Genomic DNA, 26,045 nt, shown 5'->3' on the forward strand with positions numbered 1-26,045 from the left:
ATAGGGGGCAGCCCTGTTTCATTACTCTCTTGATAGGAAATTCCCAGGATAAGCATCCATTGCGCTTCAGCCCTCCATAGAGCAGTCCTACCCGTTTAATAAAATGGGCCCAAATACCTTCTTTGCCTGTATTGCAAACAAGAATGGCCACTCAACCATTCTTTTGACATCTAGGGAGACAATGGCCCATGGTTCAGACGCCTTCCCATGCATTGGCCAGGCTATTGGGAACCACCATAGTTTCAGCCTGGTCAGTCTGTATGACATAAATCCTGTTCGGATGCAGCAGATCGGTCGCCACTGTGTGCATCCTATCCACTAACACTTTAGCATCTGCATTAAGCAGAGACATCTGTCTATATGAGTCAGACCTATCACAGGGGTTTCCCTGCCTTGGAAATGAGAACGATAGTTGCCATTCGAATGTCCATCTGTAGTTCCCGGCAATGTTCCCTCTAATTTTTTTCCACTGTGTGCGGCAGTGTGCGGTCTCTGTGCACTGCAGCCAAGGATACGTGCGCCAAGAAATTGACCATTCACGCACGCGCAGTGCATAACTAGCCAAGATCTTTGGCATTAGCCTCTCCATACCACCAAAGCAAAAAAGGGATATCACTGCTCCATGCAATAGGGCATCAAGGCAGTTTTGTGACCTGGTTGCACACCCCAAGGACATGACCTGTTAGGGGAGCACGTATATTGCTCTAAAAGGCTTATTTAGGCTTAGAAAGTGATAACGCATATAAACTACCACAAAGTATAGGAATGGTGGAACATTTGATAACAGCACAACGTGTGCGCTTGCCAAAGGGGCCTGTGCAATGGAGGAAGGAAAGGTGCGCGCGCGCTCGCGCCTTACAGGGAACATTGGTTCCCGGGTTCGGTATGCCTCAACATATATTGCATTCAGTGGAGCAGCCACCCTTCTCGTAATTTTTGGGAAAAAGTCTACTGCAAGCCAATTTGGGTTCAGAGCTTTCCTGGCCTGAATTTGCGTGTTAAGCAATGCATCTTCTGCCGTTAAGAAGTCTGCCTCCTATTCCCTTCCCCGAGCTGGGCTTAGCCTCCTTTCAGGGCGTTCCTCTACTCCAGTACTTCTAGCAGAGGAGGCTACCAATCTGGTTTTGTAAAAATGTGTCATATAGCCCCCAGATGCCTCTGCTATCCTTCCACTGCCACTTATGTTTCAACTATTCTCCAGCGTAAGCTCTCTTATGTGCAATACCCCTTCTCTCAGCCCCCCCAGCCACACCAGCAACTTAACTGCCTTGTCCCCAGCCTCATAGATTAGTTTCTGTTTGGCTAAGTAGGAGGTTTTAACCTCAATCCGTTCCACCACCCGGGATTCCTCCCATTTCAGGTTGAGGCTATGCTTTAGCTGGGGCCCTGGGGAGGTCGGATACTCTAGCTGTAGTAATTCTAATTCTAGGGTGGTCATCATTCTGATCCTTCCTCTGTTCTCTTCTACCTCGCATGAAATGATCGTTCCCCTAATCGTGGCTTTTTAGACTTCCCAGTAGCATAAGTGCATTCTCTACCAACTCAGCATTTTGTTTAGAGTAATGTTGTGTGGCTTTATCTAGGCACTTTACCTCTTTTTTTTTTTTTTTTGTAAGCCTCCAGGTCACCTTTCTCCATTCCCAGCTTTCTTGTGGTCTGTTGGTGGTCAGTGTAATGAGCAGAGGAGAATGGTCAGTAATCCCTTGCACTAGGTATCTAGCCTCAGAGAATCTGTGCATTGTTGCCTTTTGGGTACTGAAGCAATCTAGCCTAGACAGCATATCATGTGCGTTGGAATATAATGAGTAGCCTCTGTCGGGTCCAAGGAGTGTTCGCCAGATGCCTCTCAGCCCTAGTTGCCTCTCAGCCTTAGTTGCCTGGGAGAACTATTCTAGCTTCCCCATCGTCACCTCCCCTTCTGGCCTGTCACTCATCCTGTCCAAGTGGGTATTCAACACTAAGTTAGTCGCCACCAAGTATTGTTAGGGCTTGGGGCATATCCATCAATAGTCGTCCCACGTTTTGCAGTGTCACTGACTGCAGCCCCGGAATAGCGTATACTTTTATCAAGATTATAACTTTGCGCTCTCATTCTCTATGCAGCGCTATATAACAGACTGGTTTATCTGACCACTTGCCGGTAACATGGAGTGCCAATGTCTCTTAAGCAGGATTACCATGTCCCTGGCACCTGATGTGTATGGCATGTGACTGGCCATCTTATGTTTGCCCCTTCCCAGACAGCTATGCTAGTTATCCATCATGTGTGTTTCTTGGAGAAAATTGATTTCCGCTTTATATCTCTGGAGCACCTTCAATACTAAGCCCCTTTTTAGTTTATTCCCCAGACCATTGGCATTCCACATCAGCAATGTCAGGTTTTGATGTTGTGTCATTGATCCTGTAATTCTCCCTGCCCGATCTCCAACCATGTGTGAGTGAACCTCACACATGTATCTAATCGCTGAATCAAGGGCACGATGTCTGTGTATGTCAAGAACTTCCCCTCCAGCTACCTCCCACTTTATGGTGCTGTGATTTATGATGCGTTAGTTCCCAAAACTAATACAAATCTAACTTTATAGTGCCCCTTATGCAGGGGGCGCCGCTACCTGGCACCGTTTCAACTATAGAGGGCACTGCAATGTCCTTATCTCTTTCTCACAACACAGTACCTGCAGTACCCTATGGCACTCACATCTGGTATCCCAAAGCACTGTCTCCAATTCCCTTGAGCTATAAAGGATCCTTGCGAGTGCAGACCAGGGTATCTGTACCTTTCATCTGAATTACTGGTGACTTAAACATTGTCCTCCATGGTCATCAGGGTGACGACCGGTAGCTGCTCCTCCTCGTTTTCTGGGCCTGTTCCTGTGCTCTTGGATCCACTGCCCTCGTCCTTCGATGCCAATTATCACCATTCATTGTTGTTGAGGACTTTGCTGCACTATTTACCTCCAGCACTGCTTTGATTTGTTCTCCCCACATTCGCTCCTTGGTCAGAGAGGCTTTGTTTTTATTTCTATTCCTTCCCCTACATGGAGTCACCTTCCAGATAGTCGTTGCATGAGTGGGCTTTTAACTCTGGCCATAACCTTTGTTGTTCAAGTCAGTTCCATGCCTCCAGTACCAACAGAAAACGGTGGGCTTTCTCTTTGTGTGATGGAGAGAGGAAAAGTGCATATTTCATATCCAGTTGCTTCAGCACTATTTTCACTGGCACAAAAGACCCTATTTGTTTCTGCACTAGATTAGTGTAGCCCTGGTGTATGTAAACCTAATTTCCATCAATGCTCCATGGGCCATGTTTATGTGACATCTGCAAGATATTATCCCAGTCTTTAAATCTGATCAGCCCCCCCAAACCCAGGATTCTTTGGGCTGTTTCCATGGGAAAGAACCCCCAAGGGCACCCCTGCAACACTGTCTCAACCAATCATTCCTCCATGAACAGTTCAACAATGGGTGTTTCTGCTTTTTCCAGAACCCCTTCCAGTCTCATATTATGCCACCTCTACCTTCCTTCTGCATCTTTCAGGCACTCTGTCAAGACCTTCAGCTCCTTTGCTGTAGTGGTGCATTTCAGTGTCAGGTGCTTCACTGTTGGTGTGACAGCGTGGAGTTGTGTTTCTCAAACTTTTTGTGATAATCTCTCTGGATCCCTACCTCATTCACCATTGCGGCTGTTTAGGTCTCTAGCATTAAGTAAGTTTGTGTCCTTAATTGCTGCTAGAATTGCTGCTATGTTGGTCTCCAGAGAAGTTCCCACACCATTGCTTCTTCCATGTACTCAGCTGTCATCGCACTTTGTAATTTCACCTTGGCAGTTTGGGCCCTCCCCATCTTCCCTTGTCTCCCCCAGCTACTCGCCCCACAGTGCCTCTGTCTGACGGCCCTCACGCACCTCCAGACCCCCGCCAGTCGCAATCGTCATCTCCCCTAGTACACCCACCTCCGTCTCTCTGGGGGATATTCACCTCTCAATTTCAGGCACCGATCCTTCAGTAGTCTTTCCCAGCTCTCCTGTAGTGGCACTCTCAGGGGCTCTGGTACTTGCACCATGCACCCAGGCAGGTCCTTTGTAGGGTGCTCCTGAGTGTGTCTAGCCAGCAGTACCCCCAGGGAGTGCCAGGCAAACCATTATGCCTTAATCCCTTTAGTTGACCACAGCTTCATGCAAGGAAGAAGGGGGCCCACTTTCTGACCAGGGCCCCATGGCCTCATTTGCAAATGGGTTGCTGCTCAAACCGGGCCTCTTCCTATTGCCCTGGTAGCGTTGAACATTCCTGGTGTGTGTCTTTGCTGTTGCAGTGACAGCCAAAGTCTTCTGCTGCAGCAGAAAACGTCTATTCCCCCCTTTAGGGGATGCCCCATCCGATCCCTGGATGTCGCAGTGCTGGACCTCAGAAGGACAGCTCTGCACACCCTGCTCCAGCCTCCACGTTCACCAGGAGGCCCACTTTCTGACCAGGGCCCCACGGCCTCATTTGCTGATGGGTTGCTCCTCAAACCGGGCCTCCTCTTACTGCCCTGGTAGCGTTGAACACTCCTGGCATGCAGACCAGGGTGTCTGTACCTTTCGTCCGAATTCTGGTGACTTAAACATTGTCCTCCGCAGTTGGGCCTCAGGCCTCGGGTCGTCTCGCAGACGAGCCTCACGCACCTCCAGACTCCCGGTAGTCAGCACTCGTCATCTCCCATAGTACACCTACCTCTGTCTCTCTGGGGGATGTTCACCTCTCAATATCAGGCACCGATCCTTCAGTAGTCTGTCCTGGCTCTCCTGTTGTGCCACTCTCAGGGGTCCTTGCACGACGCACCCAGGCAGCATCCTTTGTAAGGTGCTCCTGAGTGTGTCCAGCCTGCAGTACCCCCTAGGAGCGCCGGGCAAACCATTATGTTTTAGTCCCTTTAGTTGCCCACAGCTTCTTGCAGGGAGGAAGGGGGCCCACTTTCTGACCACGGCCCCATGGCCTAATTTGCCGATGGGTTGCTGCTCAAACCGGGCCTCCTCCTACTGCCCTGGTAGCGTTGAACACTCCTGGTGTGTGTCTTTGCTGTTGCAGTGACAGCCAAAGTCTTCTGCTGCGGCAGAAAACGTCTATTCCCCCCCTCTAGGGGATCCCCATCCGATCCCTGGATGTCGCAGTGCTGGACCTCAGAAGGACAGCTCTGCACACCCTGCTCCAGCCTCCACGTTCACCACTCAGTGACGAATTAGCACCCCACCCCGCAGCTCCCCGGTCCTCCACTGAACCACAGCACTCCGAAGTCCCAGGAACTGCTTTTCCTCAGGTCGCCTCTTGTTCCTGTGGGTGGTGGAGCCAAGTTGGGCTGAGCCAGACACCCTTTTGAGCCTTTGTTGCTTTACAGCTGTCCGCACTAGGTATGGGGGCTGTCTAGTCACTTTTCCGCCTTGTAAAAGCAAAGATCCTCCTCATCCAGGGGTTTTGGAGGGTCAGTCTCTTCATTCCTGGCTTTGGGGCCCATTTCCGTGAGGAGCACCGCAGCGCACGTCCTGCACCATGGGCAGTCAAGCCATGCCCCCCTATGTTACAGTCTTAACAAAGAACTAGTCCATGTGACTACACCAAATCAAAATCGTTCTATAACTGGGGTACATAGTGTTCCATCCGGCCCATCAAAACCAGGCGATAAACCTTTTGTAATTGTTGTCTTCTTTCATGGTAAGAGAAAATTGTAACTACTGCCAAAGAACGCCATTGAATCTCCACTGAGAAAGACTTCTCCATTCTCCATCTTTCAGGTCTTTGAAACTGCATCCTGCCAATGAGAAATGGGGGCCCTTATTACAGAATTTCACTTCCTCTCTATCCCTGCCACTTTGATAGCTAGAGCTTCACTAAAAATAAACTGACAAGGTGCTTTTCAGATTTTCACTGCACAAGGAAGACATTTCCTCTCAGAACATCTTTAACCAATGTGATCGCACTTGCCCTGAAAAGGATGGCTTGTCATATGGATTTAACAATGCCCATAGTTGGTTTCAGCCATTCCATTACACGTTGCTGGGATGTTACATCCGTACATCCAGTGGGGACTTTGAACGGACTCGTTTCTTGCAGAGTAGATGAGGGAGGGATGGTAAATGCAAATGGCAAAAACTGCTCCAGCATGTTCAAAATGAATAACTTGTTCTCTTGCGCTTTTCGACTAATTACTTACATACACAGTGGTTAAGACTCTCATTTGGAACATAAATGGTGGTGGGGCTGTGGCCTTCCTGACTGGAGGCTTTATTACTAAGCTTTCATGGGAAAGTGCTTATGATCGCTATACTCTGTCAGCACACCAACTGGATGTTGGATAAATTGTGTAATAAAAATATTTTACCACTTCAGGATGAATTTTGCTTATATAGAAACAATGTTTTAAGTATGCAGCTATTATATATTTCTTTCTGGGAAAGATGAACCATAACCTAGTTTTGTAAGGCAATTTATTTTTTAGCACATCCCATCTGTGTCCAACAAATACACCATTTAGCTGAAATGACACTATTCAATAGGATACCCTGGCCTAAGAAATGCCCCCCATAGTTACTCAAAGCTATCAATCTGGATCAAATTTCTGATATAAAGTTTTGTAGAACCGTTCTACTTATTATATAAATTAAGTATATCAGACTATTTTTACTTTTATATCACTCCAGCTAATTTAACAAAATTACACAATCTAACCAAAGTTTGCACTTGGTATTCTGCACAAAAAGATATACTATGGGGGTCATTCCGAGGCCGCCCGCCAAACTCAACCCTCCACTTGACCGCGGGTGCTGTCAGGACACCGCCAGCCCTATTCTGACCTCACCGCTGGCCCTGCTGCGGTGAAGAGGGCCTTAACATTGATGCCGGTGCCAGTGTGGCGGTGCAGCGGGTGCAGCAGCACCTGTCGTGCATTTCACTGCCCATAATTCGGGCAGTGAAATGCGCGACGGGGCTGTGCATGGGAGTCCCTGCATTGCCCATGCCAACTGCATGGGCAGTGCAGGGGCCTCCGGCACCCCCATTCTGCCAGCTTTTCCACTGTGGTGTGAACTGCCATGGAAAGGCTGGCGGAATGGAACTCGTAATCTGGCGGGCAGCGTGGCAAGCAGCGCTGCAATGGCGAATTACAACCACCGGGACCGCCAGGCTGGAGGCTGACTCCAGCCTGGCGGTGTCGGCGGTATTACTGTGGCGTATCTTAAAGCACGCATACCTTAATATATGTTCTGGATCTGATATGCCGCAAATTAAAAGACCGAAAAAAGGGTGAATAAAGTCCATATTTCTGGCTGTAATCAGAATATCCTGTAGATGACTTCAGTTAGTTGTTATTTGTAGACTGGTGGATCTTGATGTTTGTGCTAATAAGGTGATGGTCCTTCAGAATAGAAGCTGACATTTCTGGAAATAGGATGGTTCCTTATGGGGTCTTTGTAGATCACAAATGGGATTGGATCTTTGGTTCCTCATGTGGACAACATAAAAACGGTTGTTCATGTAGGATTTAATGGACTGAAGGGAGTATACAATTGATACCCTTCCTTAAAGAGAAGGTTAGAGTAGGGTTTGGTGATAAATAGTATTGAAGGTGTCACAAAGATTCTGCAGTCATATGTTATGTATATATTGTTAACATCACTCTCCTCTGCTCTTTGGACTCCTCAACAGTTCCTTGTAGTCCCTGGCAGGAAAATGATGAGGAACTAAGGACAAAGTCTACATGTGCTGCTATTTGCATTCAGAGGCGGGTCAGTGCCTTTGGTGCCATGTAATGCCCAAAGTTTCAGGGTGCTCAGTTCACCCTTAAGAACAGAAGCCCCCGCTTCCTGCTCCTAGAGAGAGATGGGACTCTGACCAGTGACTGGTGATGAACATATGAACGTGCACACTGAATAGCATGTGCCTTACATCAGGTTGTGACTAATTTATATAATAATATACCACCCTAATCTGACATGCTGCAGGTGCAGCTGTAGAACAAATTTTACAAGATCGGACACTGTGTTTCTGCACTTGATTCGATACAGGGACAATGAAACAAGGCTCAACCCCCATTTAAACTATAGATAGTTCAATCTGGAAATGCCCAGTATATTACAACTCTTCCTTCACACGGTATTCCACAGTCAGAGTTTCCTTTGCAGTCTGAAGTCATCTCAATCCATCCTCGTGGCATTCAGAACACAGAGGCATTTTGGCATTCAGAACACAGAGGCATTTTAAATACTGGAAAGTAACAAATATATGAATTTTTACTTGCCAGAGAGCTGGAAGTATAGGGCTAAAAGATGAAAAAGTAGACTTCACGTGTAATGGCTGTATAATGTTGATCTAGTATATCAGAAATTTATCAGAAAGCAATCAGGTGTATTCAGCAGCACATACCACTATATACAACTCGTAGCTAACATATTTATGATTGGGCAGCACAGAGAGAGCTGCTGTATACACTTCGGGAGAAGACACTTTGCTGGAAAATCCACCAATGTCTGTAAATGCTAGCAGTAATCATGCAACAAGCGACAAAGTGACGGAAGCAGTGCTTGAATTAAGCTCACCCACTAGCAGTTGCTCAGTTGTAAGTGTGTGTGTGTAATGAGACTGTCCTTCAAGGAGAGGCTAAATTGTCATTGCCTACATAGTACTTGTGTGCATGTGCTAAAGACTCTATACTTACCTTGTCCTGAAAGTCTGCCAACATTTTCTTTGTGACCTTTCATGGAGCTTGACTCCACTAGGCATGGTGGGGACAAGCCATCCTGCAGTGCGTGGCTGCTCCACCACATCTCATGTACTCCGCTTTGCATCTTGGCGAAGTAGAGAAGTCACCGCCTGTGGCATTTGTGGTTACCTGGGTTCACTAAGTAGAGCCACCTTATTAGGAGAGATGCAGTTGAACAATCAGACATTTTTTGGCAGATTCTATGTTATCACCTCCTTTAAATTATCTCCTTACTCTTGCAAATGGCTGAGAACATTAACATTGTAGGTTAAAGTGTATGATGCTGAAGCCCAAAACGATGTTGAAATAAAGAAATAGGTTACTATTCTCTGCAAAAGTGATTGTAGGCGATGGCAAGAGGACCTGCAACTTGAGGGGGTGCCTGGAGGGAAGGGGGAATCGTGGCGTAGGGTTAGAGACCAGTCATGCAGCAATCCTTTACTGCCAGCAGACACTTGAAAAAGCCTTGCTCTGTGAATGCATCCTTTGTCTAAATCTCCTTTACTCGCAGAAAACTACACACAAAATAAACTCATTGTTGTTCTGTTAAATCTTCCCTCTCGTGCTCCTCTCATAGTCTCCCTGGGCGTGCCTTTCTGCTCTTGCCACACGGCACGGCTGTTACAGTCCTCGCATGGGTGATTCCGCAAGGTAGAACAACATTTAAAATATGTCCATTGGAGAGCACATTTATGTTTGGTGCAGAGAAGCGGAAACTGCTTTTTGTGATTTCAGAAGCAGAGCCCACTCTGTGATATTAATCACAGCGCTGAGGCAGACTATTGTTTATGGCAGACTGCTTTCCCAGTTTTTTTTCTAATGCACCCTACTCCCTTTCTATCCTACAGGTAACTTATTACAAGCAGAAGCAGTCGGCAGAGAGGCCTTGACATTACTGCCTAATGACCATTCACTCATGTTTTCGTTGGCGAACGTATTGGGCAAATCTCAAAAATACAAGGTGAGTGCATTTCGGCTCAGTTCGTGTTTTAAAAAAAAATATTGCTCTGGAACTGGAATAAAGAGAGACACATTTCTGGATGCTGCCAGGGCGTTTTTTGTCCTTTATGTACACCGGAGCCTATACACAAAGGCATTTTAAGGCAAAAACATGAGTTTACAGCCGAAGATAATTCATTTAGGCCTGATAGGAATTCACAAAGGGATTCCTAGCAGGTGAAATGTGGTTTCTAATGTGACTTTTTTTTCCCCAACCGGGATACAGAGAAATCTGCAGTAGTAAATCCCACTCAAGAGATCAGAAGGGGGGTCCAAGTCGTGAAGCCTTGGAATTTTGTGTAGGTTTGTGAGCATTCCCAAACTCCGACCAGACCACTTTCCACGCCAAAATGGTGAGACATTTACTCCAGCAAAGGGCTGGAAGAAATCCCTTCCCAGGATGGGGATAGATCACCCCAGATTTGCTGAGGTTGTTGAGAAGAACATTCTGACCTTCAAAATTATGTTTCCCCTTGGAGAAAAAGAATCTGCCTTTGCATAGGGGACTGTTCTTCATCCGGAAACCCACACTATTTACAATTCTAGTCAGTTGCTATTAGAGCCTGCAGGAATTGTCACATTGTAGCATCGTTTCAGGCGTACTACTAGCAATGTTTGTGATTTCCAAAAAAACACAAATGTATGTACAGGTAGAAATCTAAATTTCAATCTGACTGTGGCCAGTTTGCGTATGCAGATTTTGTAAACGTAGCTAAAATGAGGAAGCAAGGTATTTTAGCCAGCAGGAAAATGAAAAGTTTGTAGGCTGCATGAGAACCGAAAGCTTTTAAGATGGCAGATGTGTAAGTAGCTCCTTTGCAACAGTGGAAATAACACTAGCATCCTTCCCCCAAATGAAGTTATAGGCAAAAATGCCCCCTTCCCTCACCTTCCACTCTTTCATATCTGTTATCAAAGATTAAAGATAGTTGATTTCCACACCACTGCACTAACAGGTGATAGTTTTTTTCCTTTCTGCCATTAGACTTATCTTGTGATGGTGCAACCCAACTAATCAGAGTCTAGGAATTCCATAGAAGAAGAGAAGATGATCAGTAACCAAGAGTCAGTTTCTGATTTGGAGCTAAGCTATTGCTAATCTTAGACAATAATTCTTCTCTAGCATTTACCTGAGAAAGACAAGCTAACATTGATAAACAGCCTTTATATTTTTCCTGTAATGTTCAGATTGTGAACCCGTCTAGCTGAAAGTTTTCAAGTAACATTTCACCTTCAGCAAATTATAAGGTCTTATGAACCATTGTAGGTTCAAAAGATTTAACCACTCATATGTCTTGAAATTGTCAACTCTTCCAAATCAAAGGGTCCTGCTCTATTGTAAAATATATCTTCTATCTGTTAGGTGCCTAGAAACATCTTGCTACTTTGCATTCTTTATTCAGAAACTGCCCCTAAGCTCTCAGCACTATCATTCACAGTGATGTTTGTTTCTACCTGTGAAAAGATGCCGAGTGGGTGCATTTAAACACCCTGACTTTAGAGTCTGAAAACCATGTTCTTCTTCCACTCCCCAGACATAGGTAATATTTTTATTTAACAGCATTCCTGCATCTGAAGTAGTAACAAACCTAGAGCAATATTCACACAACGTAAAAATGAGAACTGAGTTGATTTTTATGAGCTGGAATCTTGACTTGTTCAATGGCAACAACTACTACTTGAACAGAATACCCTCATACGAAATCTGATACCCAAGATATCCAATTTCTTGCCTAAAATATTTGGATTTCTCCAATTACAGGTTTGTACCCTTACCCTGCAGCATACCCATCACCTTCTACAAACTACAATTATGCTCATGCGTGGCTTTCACAAATACCCACTACTGGAATGCAGCTAATTCTCTCCATATCTCCAAACATTGTGGCCAAGATTTCTTACATCATGGGCGGAGCTGATGTCAAAACCAAATGACCTTCTGAGTTAGCTGTATCACCCTTAAGAAGTGAGAAAGGTAGTTAAGTGACAACTTTCTGCTGATAATTAAAACATGCTGCTTTTAAAGTCATGCACTGAAAAATATTTAGTCCCCCACAACAGGTCAGCATTTCATGTATTTTGGTCAGTAGATGATAAAATAACAGGTTGCCCATTAAGAGAGTGTAAATCATTATAGAGCCTCTATGAGCCAGATTACTTTTAACCAAAAACAGTTTGTGACGCCCATTCAGACAGACCAACCTGTTACATTGGCCTTCTAACTCTTAAAAACTTCACTACTTCCTTCTAGGCTGCAAATGGAATATTACTTAATTTGTGTCTAACATGGTTAGCATATTTTTGCTCACAAATAATGATAAACGACTACCACCCTACCCAGTCGCTTGTAGAAAACATTATTGAACCTATGCAGTACGCCATGAACACCTGCTTCTCTTACACTCATTCAATAAATAGGAATCTTAAACCCAGATTCAATCAACATCTCTGTTGCCACCTCCTATTGATGTTCACATTTTTGGCTGCATACATTGGACCAACAATGTTTTTAGTCTAAAGTAATGAGTGCCGCAAACAAAATAATCAACGTGTTTTACACTCCCTTCAAACACAAAGGCTCATAAGTCATTTGGCTCTTACAGTGTTCCTGCCCAATGCTTGTGGAAATAATTATTGGAAACGAATATCAAACACTGACTCAGAATCTGTCACAAGTTCTAGACCTTTTCCTTCTCTTTTATAGGACACATTCCAAGAGGGGAATTCCATTCTGCCCACCTGTTATTTGGTTAACTGAAGGATCAAAGGCTTGAGTTCTTTCTTCAGACGTTTGAAAATGCAGTACAAATTGGTAGAGCGTTACTTAAATGAACTACTTTGTTGAATAAAGTTCACTTTCCCAACTGAATTAATTAATGTTTTAGAGAAATGACCAACTTTGTTGCATTTAGAACATTTGTTTCCTAAAGGAGGGTCCTTTTAACACACAGAGAAATTTATTTTCAGGGCTATTTCTGTGTTTATTCTCCTCCTGGTTTGTGTAAAGGGGAGAGATGTTTTGTAATTTGCTTGCTAATTATGTGGCTCAACAGTGTCAGGTCACCTTTGGTTTGTACTTACCATTATACGTTCTGTAGCAGTTGAAGGTCGGGTGTGAAGAGGCTATGAAGCCTAGGGCGGAGTCAGCTCACAATAAGGCTTTGACTTTCAACATTTACCTGTTACCCGTCTCGCTGTTAGCGAAGGACTAGGTCAAGGCTTGCTAAACGTCAGTTACGATTGAATGAATTAGATAACTGCTGTGCAGTCTTGCCTTCTGACTTTGTCTCTTTCATTTAGGAATCTGAAGCTTTGTTCCTGAAAGCTATCAAAGTTAATCCTAATGCATCAAGTTATCATGGCAATTTAGGTAAGCATCGTAGGAATTGATTATAGTTTAACCTACTGCATTGTATTTTTTTGTGTTCTTTTCCAAATTGCCTTGAGCAGTATCGATACATGTTGACACCCAGAAGAGATTGACAACAAAGGCTACAATGTTTTCACTTTTTAGGGTGAAACTTCAGTATTGTGTGGAAGTATTGTTTGTTTTGGATTGTCAATATAATCCCCTTCAATGAGGATGAGTTAAAATGTTTGGGTCTATATTTTTGGTTGCGGTATCCTGACACTTTACAGTTCTTCTTGAGCACTGTACTTTACCCGATTCTCTAAGCTCCGTTCCTGTACTGAGAGAGCCTGTCTACATACATTAGATGTGCCCTTGCAATGAAGAGCCAGCAGGCAAGAAGGGCCCTGACTACCTGTGCGGTGAGAACTGTGACACTCACTGCTAGTGGAAGATGCACAGAGTGGCTCAGGGCTGCATCATAACGCCAGTCACAGCTGGTATCAGGAAAAAGTGGTGGTGCAGTGCAGGAGGACAATAAAATAACTTACCTGCTGCCTTGCTTCTCTTCTGCTCTGCTAGTGCACAGGCTGAGACTCCCCTCTGGACAATTCAAATGCTGCTTTCCTTCTGGTAATACTAGTACCCAGCATGAGAGAAGCACCGGGATTGGCCTGAGCGGGCTGGTTTTGCACTCCCAAAGGGGCTGGAAGCCTGTGCCCGCTGTTCTCCACCCACCAACGCAGCTCGATTTGGAGAGATATCAGCATGCATGTCAGTTTGGCTGTCCTAAGACAGCCGGCCAAACCGACATGCACTCTTGCAGCAGTGCCCACCACTCCCCCTCTGTGCTTGCTGTAGTGCTGGCTTGAGGATGGCCCAGCCCCCAAGACTCAGCTCCCAGAAGAAAAATGTAATGATAATAAAACAGTTTTATTATCATTTTATTTTTCAAGTTTGCATCTGTTGGTGGGGGGGCAACGCTTCTCCTTCCTAACAGAGGAGCCGCCGCAGCATGATGCAGAATCAAGGCTATCGCACTGCGTAGCTCATCTCCAAAGTTTCCCATGTCGTTGTATAATTAGCTTATACAGTCCAGGTTTTTATTTGCATTTTTTGGTTTAGAGTCTTGATTTTATAATGGCATCAATAGCACCACAAATCCCAGACTGCAAAGGAATAAAACTGGACTGGCTTTGTACTGATTTCCCTGCTTTGTTGAGTTCCAATTGTTACTTTATGTGGGACATTCATACGCACAATAAAATATTATCAAAATCCTGTCATGACATTTAGAACATTCGTCAGCACATGGTGAGGTAACATTCATTTTAGTATGTAAATTCCAGACACATTTACCCATTTAAAAAAAAAAAAAAAATTATAATCCATGTCTTGTTTAGCCAAGTATTGTTGAGCCTTGTACAAGCAGTAGTCCAGGCATTGTGACAGCTCCATCAGAACCAACTACTTGTCCATTTCCTTGGGTAGTTTTGCGAAAGATATAGTCAGTTTCTTTGCATTACTGCTCTGGCTTTGTGCACTGTCCTAATGCAGGCCCACCTCAACTCCACCTTAAATGCATCCCACTCAGAGCCGATGGTTAGCCATCACATTGATGCAGTCTGCGTCCCTTGAAAATGGAATTAACAATTTTCAAGGGACGAGGTAGTGCTAAAGAACTTGACATTATCTTTTGCGGGACTACCCAAGGAAATGGCCAAGTAGGTGGCTCTGGTGGAGCTGTCACAATGCCTTGACTACTGCCTGTACAAGACTAAAAAATACTTGGCTAAACAAGACATAGATTTATTTTAAATTTATAAATGGGTGAGAGTGTGTGGAATTTGCATACTAAAATGAATGTTTACTCACCGTGTACTAGACGAATGTTCTAAAAGACATGACAGGATTTTGATTATAATTCATTGTGTGTATGAATGTCTCAAATAAAGTAACACTTGGAATGCTACAAAGCAGGGAAATTACTTCCTGTAGCTGATACCTTTGTGGCACATAAAGCATGGAAATCCTGTATAAATCAAACCTTTATTGTTAGTGATGGGACACTGATTTGCTCTCAGTCTTACGCTGCATGTAGGTCAGGTAATGGGTAGTACTTATTAATGATAATAGTAAACCCATTCTAGTTCTGTAGTAATTTCAGAGAGCTTTTCCTTAAAGTTTAATGTGAACATTTCATTTTAGCTGGTGGAGATACTGCGTCCAAAGTATTTTCCCTATATTTTATTCAGTTCTTTTCCAACTGGTTGTTTATCATTGTATGAATAATTTTAGATAATTAATTTTGTTTCTAGAACCTTTTGAGAATTGGAATAATTTTATTTTATTTTGCACAGTCTTTTCCTGGAGATTGACTACATACTGCTAGATCATTATTTGCATTTAATTGTAGCTTGGATCGCGAGCCATTTAAATTTGCTTCTTCCATTTTTGTATTATTTCTCATCCTTGTTGCTAAATATATAGCTAATAGGCTGTCACTCATTATATTGAAAAGTCATTAGCAGTCTCTTTTTTTCCACTAATGCAGCAGTAGATTTTTCATGTACGGTTTGTATTACTATATTAAATTGTTTGGGGAAGGTCAGTTGATGTAAAACAGCCCTTAGGAATTTCCATTTAACTTCGTCAAATGGCTATTCAGCGCCAGTTGTTATTGCAGACACTTTTTCTTTGGCACTGTCCAGCTGTAGTTCTGTCTATCACATAGTATTAAATCTTGTAAGATTGGTATGATATTAAATATATTTATTCACAATTTAAGAAGGATAAGTGCTAATATGCATTTAGTTGTCTTTTCCTGGTTTTATAAAACAGTTATGTTCTAATAATTACAAGAGTGGGATATTTGTGTGTTCTCTTTAAAAAATATAAATATATATTTTTATTGTTTACCATTACAAAACCCAATAATCCGTACAATATTTGCAAACAATACACATTTCTTGCTTCCAGGTCTGCAGTGTATCAGGACATTCTGACAAATTGGTAATCGGAAATACTTCAAATAGAGCCAATTTAGGGGTCTCGCCTTGTAGATAAGCATATAATCCCTAAGAGTATGGAGGGAATTTTATCCCAGTGTTTGTAAATGATCGGACAGTCCCAAATAGTATGTAGCCATTTGCCAATGGGATTTCCACATCGAAGGCACTCAGGACTTGGGGCCATTCCCATTTGCCACAAACTAGGTGTACAGTGGACCCTATGGATAATTTAAATTGGACCAACCTAAGGTGTGCCAGGATCACTAGCTGTTTGATTGCCATTTTGATGTCCACCTCATTATCCTCGCCAAGCTCACCAATGTCTGTGGCCCAACAGTCTCACAAGATCCCCTAGTGTCAGGTATGTTGATTACAAGGGCCTTGTACAGCTGTGATACACTTTTCCTACCGGTTTCCCCATCATAACTTTGAGCACCAGTGGATTGTACTCAGGCAGTGGAGCAGAATCTTTTCCTATGTGATCCAAAGTAGGGCTTGATTGTAGGTAGAGGAAGAACCTGGATTTGTGCACACCGTATTCAGAGCTCAGTTGGTCAAAAGGAAGCATGTGTCCTTGTGCCCAAACATCCTCTAGCTTGGAGAGACTTATTTAATCCCATCTCTGAAGCCAACATAGCTGTGATACCTACTTGAGCCTTTTTCCAATCCATAGGGGTGTTTCCCTGGTGTTCTTCTTATTCCACTCCATCCGCTTCAGGGCCTTGTACACTCATACTCCTCGAGCACTCGTACTCCTTGACCGCTCAGTAGCATTTGACACCGTCTCCCACAGCACTTTGCGCACCAGAGTTCCACAACATAGTAATCTGTGGAAGATCCCTGGAATAGATCCACTCCTTCCTCTCTGGGAGGACGCTGAGGGTCAGACTCCCGCCCTACACTTCCAGACCCACACAAGTCAACTGCGGAGTTCCTCAAGGATCCTCACTGAGTGTCACACTGTTCAACTTATACATGGCCCCTCTCGCTGCCATCGTCAAATGCCACGGTATGAACATCGGGTCATATGCCGATGACATACAACTCATCATTTCCCTCACCAAAGACCCGGACACTGCCAAAAAGAACTTCCACTCAGGAATGGAAGCTTCCGCCACCTGGATGAGAGCTGCCTCAAGCTCAACTCCGACAAGACTGAGCTTATCATCTTCGGAAATGCCACCTCAGCTTGAGACGACTCCTGGTGGCACACATCCCTCAGCGCCCTCCCCCCTGCACTGACAGAGCATGCCCGCAACTAAGGAATCATCCTCGACTCCTCCTTATCCATGATCTGCCAGGTAAATGCTGTCACCTCCTCCTGCTGGTACACACTCTGGAAACATCAGAAGATCTTCAGATGTATCCCAGCAGACTGTCGCAGGACAGTCACCCACGCCTTAGTCACTAGCAAGCTCGACTACGGAAACGCCCTCTACGCCGGCACCTCAACTAGGAATATCAAAAAACTACAACTCATCCAGAACGCCGCCGCCAGACTCATTCTGGACCTCCTTCGCCGAGAACACATCTCCCAACACCTAAGTACCCTCCACTGGCTACCAGTCAAGAAGCGAATCACCTTCAAGCTTCTCACCCACAGGTACAAGGCCATACACAACGCATGACCACCCTACCTTAACCACTGCGTCTCCCTTCCACACTCCCGCCAGATCCCTCCGCTCCGCCCAGATGGCCCTGGCCACCTTCTCTCGCATCCGCAAAACCACCGCCAGAGGATGATCCTTCACCTACACTGCAGCAAAGAGCTGTAACAACCTCCCTCTGCACCCCAGAGAAAGCCCATCGCTCACCATCCTCAGGAAGATCCTCAAGATGTGGCTCTTCGGGTGAGGCCCCTCCCCCCGCTCTTTGAGATCCTCATGGGCGAGTAGCCGCACTTCACAAATATTGATTGCCAACTGTCTATGGGGATAGCAGTAATTCAGTATTTGGAGGTACCCCTGAAGGGGCCCGACACCTTCTAACCATGACCATGAGGCAGAGACCCAGCACCCAGCAACTTCTGTGCGGATACCTGGGTCATTCCTTTTTCCAAATAGCCAGTCACTGATTAAGAGCATTTGGACTGCTCAGTAATATAGTTGAATATCTAATTTTTATAAGCATCAGTCTGTCGAGTGGCGCCTCTGTACCTTTTGCGTGACTATCCATTTATCTTGGATTGTAGTCTACCAAACCATTTGGGCGTATCTCATGTGGATAGTTCTGGAGGGTATAAAGCAGGTGGGGAAGCCCAATCATTTTGAATAGGGCAATACTACCCAAGAGATTGAGGGGGGGTGAACCCCAGCGTGCCATGTGGTGCCTTTCCTTGTATTCAAGGGGTGCTATGTTGAGCTCCCAGCACGTCTCAGAGTTGTTAGACACACGCAACCCCAAGCAAGTAAATGGGCCCTGCATGCTCTTGATATCGGGGTGTGTATATAGTATTCCAGTATTTGGGTGCCACCAAGGGAATGAGTCGCGATTTGCCCCAGTTCACCCAGAGACCTGCTGTGTCTCCTTACTTGGATTACCTGGGGGACCGAGGCTTTTGGTTTCTGCACAAACATTAGGATGTCATCCGCGTATAGGGAAATATGGACTTCTGAGCCATCCGCTCATCGCAAGCCCCATAATTGGGCATCTCACCTAACCCATTCTGCTCAATTGATCTGGGATTGCAATTAGAGAGAGTAGAAGTGGCAGTGCTTCTCTATGAAGCCTTTGGAAGGTGCATGCTACATTGACTGTAGCACAACGTCTGCTTATTGAAAACCTGGCTTCACCCCAACTCACCTCAGAGTCAAATCAAGTCAAGTAAATCTTTATTCTGATTTTTTTTTTTTTATCCATAAAAAATAAAAGCATACAAATGCATTTCATATATTTCAGATATACAGATATCATTAAGATTCAGTTTTAAAAGCATCAAATCGTATAAATAGATAGTAGGTTATACAATCCAGTTGAGAATAGGTGGTATTCTATAATGCAAACTAACATAGATGTGCAAAGATTGCGTAAATATAATTAAGGCGATTACCCAGGCACTTCAAACTTTACAATATCGTGTCATGACTACATCTTTAACAATCGTCTAGGCAAGGGCTACTAATAAGTGTTGTGTGATTGAATGCAGCAAATATCAGTGTTAAAGATGCATACAAAAATATACATATAATGTATAGCAATATAATTAGGCAAATATAAAAGTATATATACATTGCTAGTATATTTCAAGGTAATATGAGTTAAACTTAAAAAAAGAAAAATGTTTAAGATGTGTATATATATATAAGGGCCAAGGCCTTATCCTTGCTACATTAGTCTCGTCCATATGTTATACTATCTAATAGTGTAAGATATTTCCTTCTGATAATTTCATGCTTAATATAGGTAGAAACTGCACAGCAGATAACATCAGTCTCTAGTTTAAATAAAAAGTTAAAAGCAACCTAGTGAAAAATATTTTTTTCTGGTAGAACGAGAAGGCACAACAAACGGTTCTAATATCTTTGCAGAACCTACAGAACAATATAAAATGTTGTGTGGATTGGGTAGCTTTCCCATCACACAAGCATTTAGGTACATTTTCAGACACTCCTTTTTTGGGAATGCTACTAGGTGATGTAAAAAGCCCAACCGTAGTCTTGTAAGGTAAAATCTTTTCTGTATATTTGTTGCAGTTATCAGGTACCCTTGTAAATCTTGTTGTATGGGTCCGGTTATAATCCTTAAACAGTACATTTTTGGCTTTCTCTGTTTTCTCTCTCAAACCCTCGTTTCTTAATATACCTCAGGATAGTAGTGGGACTCTTGACAGTGATTTTTTCATCTATTTCTTTTAGTAGCCTGTTCACATATGTCAACCACGGGATCTTATCATGGTGCTCAAGCATGAGACAGTCTTCAATAACTTCCTTTGCAAATTTTGTTCCTGTATTACTCCCAATATTGTACTATTGTACAGCTAGTGATCACACTTAGGTGGATTGTGTCTTCAAGGTAAGGTATATCTAATTCTCTATGAGTGATATACATTGATATTGAACAGGGTACTGCAGAAGTCTGCATAAAAAAGGATTTTCCTCTGTTTGCAGTGTCATGTTCTCCACCATGCCCCACAAGGTTGCACCATAGGTGGCACCAAGGATATGTTTGCTGTTGTACAACTGCATCATTTCTCTTACTGGTTTATTGCCTAGCGTTTTAGCAACTCTATACAGGGCCTCAGTTAACCTTATAAATTTAAGTTTTGCTGATCTTAATTGGGGGCCCTAGGAACCGAATTGTGAGAAGAGTATGCCCAAATAAGAAAAGTTATGAACTTCCTCTAATTTATGATCCCTCACACAATGGGTCTTTTTTCTTGCTTTCCCTTTTCCACAAACCATTACAAAGGTTTTTGTCAAATTAAGTATCATATCTTTTGCTCCATATATGTGACAAATTTATTCATCAGCTGTTGTAGACTATTGGTGGTTCTGGATACCAGTACCACATCTTCAGCATATAGGGGAACAGGGGTTGGGGTTTGAGCCAACTCTTGGGACATCAGCATCCACCTGTTGTAATATTCTATCCACCCCATTTATGTATAATGAAAATAGGAAGGGGGCAAGGATACAACTTTGCCTGATGTCTCTAGTAACCCTGAAACTTGAGGTACATTCCTCATCTAGCCCATATCATACTTGTGCTGTCAGTGAAGCGTACATCTGAGACAAGTGTGATATAATTTCTGTCATGGTCTGCCATAGCTTTGCATGTTCGGCTAGATTAAAGGTGCTACTCAAATCAGCGAAGCAGAGATTAATATGTCCCTGCTTAGCTTATGGATATTTGCTAATGAGGAGGTTACGATTAATACATTGATCCACCGTGACAATATTCCTTCTCAACCCATACTGTGTCTGTCAGCACATGATTTTCTGTTGCGTAGGTATCTTATCTATCCAGTACAATTCTACCCATTATTTTGGCTGATGAGTCCAGAAGGGCTATTGGGTGGTAGCATTTTGTATCCCTCCTCTCCCATTTTTTAAATATTGGGACAATAATGCTATCTGTCCAGGTAGATAGAGAACACCCTCCTGCTACAGCATTGCATACCTGTGTCAGTATTGGGGTACATAGAGGTATACAGGATTTGAATGTATCTACTGGGACCCCATCAGGCCAGGGGCTTTCCCACTAGCAGATTTTTCAATGGCAGTTATAACCTCTTCTAAACTAACCGGTTATAAAGTTTCTAACGTTATAGCATTAGTATTGCCTTTGGGAGTGACCAGTTGTTCGTTCTGTGGGTTAAAAAATTCTTTCAAAGTGGCTTATCCAGTCCGTTGGGGAACCAAGTACTTCCTCCCTCAGGTCTGAGTTATTTTTAAGGAACAGGGAATTTATTATTTTCCAAAGCAATACAGAGTCTCTTGTTCCCGCTAGCTGTTCTAAGCTAGCCAACACTTGTTCTTGTAATGCTCTCTTCCTCAGGCTTATCACCTGTTTATAAATATGTCTTAAGTTTTTTATTTCCTCTCTGTTTCTAGGAGTTAGCTTTAGAGACTTCTTTAGATTTTGGTTGGTCTTTGAACATTGATGGTCAGACCAGCCTAGATTATTTTTCTCAGAGCCCTTACTGGTCACTTTTAAGTTATTGGGGATCACAGACTTTTATCTTTCTGAAGGCTGCCACAATCGTTTCTTGGGGGGGGGGGGGGAGGGATCCCCCAATTCAGTACAAATGGTAAAGTCATCCTTATTATCTTTTACAACCTTTTCTAGTAAGGCTGATTCATTAATCCTGGCCCACTGTTAATGTTAGCAGGATATTCCCCCTGGGAAGCAGGCAACAGATAAGTCGGCTGGTGCTTGTGTGAATGAGGAATCGCACGTGGGAGCCAAAGACCACATGCACTGATGGATCGGTAGTTGGAGCTGCTGCTTTAACCTACTCCCACCTTCCCAGCCTTGGCTGCGGGGGAGCCTCTCCTCTACCCCCCTCATTATTCTTACACTGCTCCCTTCCCCGAGGTAGATGTAGAGGTAGTTGTACACTATGGATTCCCTGGCTTTTCCCCATTGGAATATTTGGGTTTGTTGTAAGTTATCTTTACATAGCACTCCATTTATACAGCCTCCATGTCTATCATGGACAAAATGGATCTGATTGTTCCCTAGGGTGTCAGTATATCCACATACCACCTCTGTCGATGGGTCTTGACACTTGCTGATATTAAAGTCCCCCACCCAGATATATACACACACTCTGCCTCTGATCCCTTTACAAAGTTATTAAATTATTTGTCAAAATCCTCTACTACTTTCTGTATTGTACTATTAAAAACATTATTATAACAATGTATCAGTAAAAAGATTTGTTTCGTATTGGTCTGGAAAAGGACCAGCTGAAAGCAAGGGGACTTAGTATATGATTTTTTTAAAGTTACTGGTGCTGTAGTCGATATTAGGGTTGCCAAACCTCCCTTTGCCTGCCCATATGTAGATGGAGTTGCAGGTATAACAATGGTGACAAAACCATAAATAGTTTAACTTTGTGACTACCAGGTTCCTGCAGGCACAGCAACTGTACCGTATTTATAAGGCTTTGCCATTCTTTGTTGTCTGTTTTGTTTTTCATTATCAGAATGTTCCAGGATCATCAATTAGACATCAATAAACATGTCCCTTATTTCCTGTCCTGAGTCCACTTTCACAGCTCTTACATTTCCCAGCCCTTTAAGTTCCTCCATGGTCCCTTGGTGCTCCAAAGGGCAATCTTGTTCGCTGAGACTTAAAAGAGGGGTGAATCTATTTGAATTAATCACAAGAATGCCTGTTCCTGGTTGTTAAGATGATGTATTGTCGAGAGACCCTGTGGTCTTTGGGTGATTACTGGTGGTTTATAGAAGAAGCCCAGGGTGACAACAACATTTTTTTCCTCAGGGTAATTCGGAGTCTGTTGTCTGCAATAGAGATTGAAAAGGAGAGACTTTACCACAGATAAGTGTCAAAAGCTTAAAATAATGCAATCACAGTGCTCGGTTTTCTGTGAGTACCCAACTCAATTTACCCTTCCGGCTATAATTATTTCCTGATAAAGAAAGTTGATGTTACAAATCTGATCCGACATCCAGTGGACAACTTTTGTTTTTCAGGTCGGGCCAGTTCTCTTTAACATATGGCTCCAATTTAGGGCGTGGCATCAAGCAAGTCTAATTTGTCTGAAACAGGTGCCAAAGATCCTCCCATATCGTTACCTTGAGGGCATACAGTGTCGACCCTCCCACTGATCTGTTGAGAATGCATTTGAGGGGCCTTCCAGGATGTCGCTTCTACTGCAGAAACTTGGCAACCTAGGTGGGCGGGACATATAGATGGGACTTACTGGCACAGATTGTTCTTTTGTTGCAAGCTCTTTCACTGTGATATCAATTAGTTTTGTGTGTGCAGCAGCTCCAGTCTTGGTCGTGTCCAGTGGATTTTTAATTATATTCTCAAGCACTACAACTCTCTCTTTGATTTCTCTAAGTTCTTAGAGGACCTTTCTTTCAATATTATCAAGATTTTCGTGTACTTTTTTTTTTTTCCAGCACCTCCAAATTCTTTGTTACAAGCACATCCTGATCTTTTTCATTCCGCCTTAGAGCTATTGCTTTGTTGGTTATACTAACATTGGGAGCCCTGGTCATCTTCCTGGGAACAGTACCAAGGGTTTTCGCCATGTGTTTGCTCTTTTGGCTAGTGGCAATTTTGGGGCTTGATTAGGTGAAAGGGTAATTAATTCCAGAGGCTTATTGGACACACAGGGTGCATAGCTAGTCTTCAATGAGTTATTTGATTCAGCTACATCTGCAAGGGTTAGGAACTCAGTGATAGATGGGATTGTGTCTCCTGTAGTTTCCACTATGGCGCTACACAGGGCCTCAATTGCAGCATGTTTAGTTGTGGCAAGTCTTTCTTCTGCTTTAATTATTTTGTTCTCCATCGGGCCCAAAGTGTTTGTTAAATAGTCAGTGTTGGAATTGGTGTATTTTGAGCTCTTTGAGCTTTTCCTTGGGTACATTTCCGTTTGACCATTTTATGGTAGGGTAGGGAATCCTTGCATTTAAGATGTAACAATAGAGGCCATTTCTTATCTCAGTTTTGTACAGAAAGTCCCAAGAAATCCAGGCTGTGAGGGATGGCCTGGCCTCAATCAGCCACTAATGGGTGCAGATGGACCTGCCCTTGGTCTGGGCTTCTTCCAGGCACTGCCCAAGCACGTCTCACGCTGTGGGAGTCCAGCGGCACTCTTGTAAAGAGTCTCAATGATGTGGGACCCCCTCCTTGGCTCTGTGGAATGCAGGGCAACAAAGTCCCACCCCAGCAAGGGCCACTAATAATGTAGGCATTGAAAGTTGCGGCAGAAAACTGCCCCTTTTACCATCCCAGAGTCAAGATGGCACCAACCTCTTCAATTTAGGCAGTTAAGAACCTTGGTTTAGGAGGTGTTCCAGTGAAACAGAGATTAGAGACAAGAATAAGCTGGATGTTTCTCTGTAAGTGTCTTGGTGGACCAAATACCGGGTGACCATTGACTCAGGCCTGCGTGTCATGGAAGTGGTTGTAGAAGAAATGAAGAGCAGAAGCTGAGACAGGCCCCCCCTATGAGGAATTGTTGGTATCCCATGAATGGGCAACTGAGGAGGAACTGAAGTTGGTTTGATCCACAATGCCTTGGGGTTTTATTGCCATTTGTTCCAAGCTTCATCATGAGGGCACTGTCTGGCAGGTCCAGTGAGACTGATGTTCTGTATTGCTTAGTTAATTTATTGTGGTCTTTAGTATTAATCCCAGGGAAGAAAAGCAAGACTCTTGTGCCCCTTCACCCACCATTAGGAGGAGAAACACTGTGAAAATGGCAAGTATTGCTGAACTAGTGCTTTGTTATGGCGAGTCACTACTAGTGTGATGAAGGAGCTGTGATGCAATTCCTTAGCACCAATGTAAAGGTGACTTCTGTAGAGAGCAAGCTTAATGCAAAAAGGGCAAAATTGACGGTGAATGAGAATCAAATGCGGGGGGATCTCAGCAAAAGGGAGAAGTCACTTTAAGTTATGTGGCCTGGGGTAAGGCTCAGGAGTTTAAGGCATATTGCAGGCCATATCGAGGGCAATCATTTTGTAAATCCAGGCCATTTTGGATGACGATCCTCTGAGGTAGATACTTCAGGAATTTCCGGACTGTGAGGTGCTGGATGTTTAGCAGACAAGGGCAATGTGGTTAAGGTGGGTATGCTTTTTATATGAGGTTCATATGGGCAATTGAGTATAGAAGAAATACTTGTGCTTGAGTCAATGAATGCTGTGAAGAGGTCTTGGTTTTGAGGACAGTCAGTAGGTAGGAAGAGTGGTGTTCAGAGACATAAAATACTGACCTTGTGCACCTTAGCCTATGAGAGACAACAGACCAGAACTGCAAGTGCTGTGTGGCAACTTATTTAAGGTTGCTCCCAAACTGAGGGTAACTTACAAAGATATAGTGCATGTATACTGGTCTCGTGTCTGCCCTCAATATCTGACAAACAAGCAAGCTTTGGGTGTGGTTCTTTGTGAGTTGGTAGAATATTGGTGCTAGTGGGCCGCTGTGTGTCCTGCAGATTCTTTAGTGTCTGCTTGCAATTGGGTATGACCTCAAGGTTTAAGATGTTTGGAGTTCATGTCTTGACTCAGGGGCTTTTTCCTGCCATGGTGGCTTCACTAACATCCCTTTTACCCTTCACCCCAATTAGTGTTTGTTCCACTGTACCACCAAGACCTTGTAAAGTTTTTTTGTCTATCATACTCAGAGTTTCTGTATCAAATGCAATAGCTTGGGTTGAAAACGTCCCTTTTGGTCGTTTCTGGAGAGAGTTTGTTTCTGAACTTAAATCCTATTTTATGATGTTGTCTGCATCACGACTTTATTTTTTG

General features: G+C 43.7%; 1 protein-coding gene across 1 annotated transcript in view; it reads left to right on the forward strand.

Annotated features, from left to right (window-relative positions):
• TMTC4 (transmembrane O-mannosyltransferase targeting cadherins 4) overlaps positions 1-26,045 on the forward strand; it is a 446,521-nt gene that overhangs the window by 412,577 nt on the left and 7,899 nt on the right. Inside the window, exons 16-17 of the mRNA XM_069205065.1 lie at positions 9,579-9,691; positions 13,030-13,099. Of these exons, the coding sequence (XP_069061166.1) occupies positions 9,579-9,691; positions 13,030-13,099 (183 nt within the window). The remainder of the gene's footprint in view (positions 1-9,578; positions 9,692-13,029; positions 13,100-26,045) is intronic.

The sequence above is a fragment of the Pleurodeles waltl genome, chromosome 8, assembly GCF_031143425.1.
Source record: "Pleurodeles waltl isolate 20211129_DDA chromosome 8, aPleWal1.hap1.20221129, whole genome shotgun sequence".
Taxonomy (NCBI): Eukaryota; Metazoa; Chordata; class Amphibia; order Caudata; family Salamandridae; genus Pleurodeles; species Pleurodeles waltl.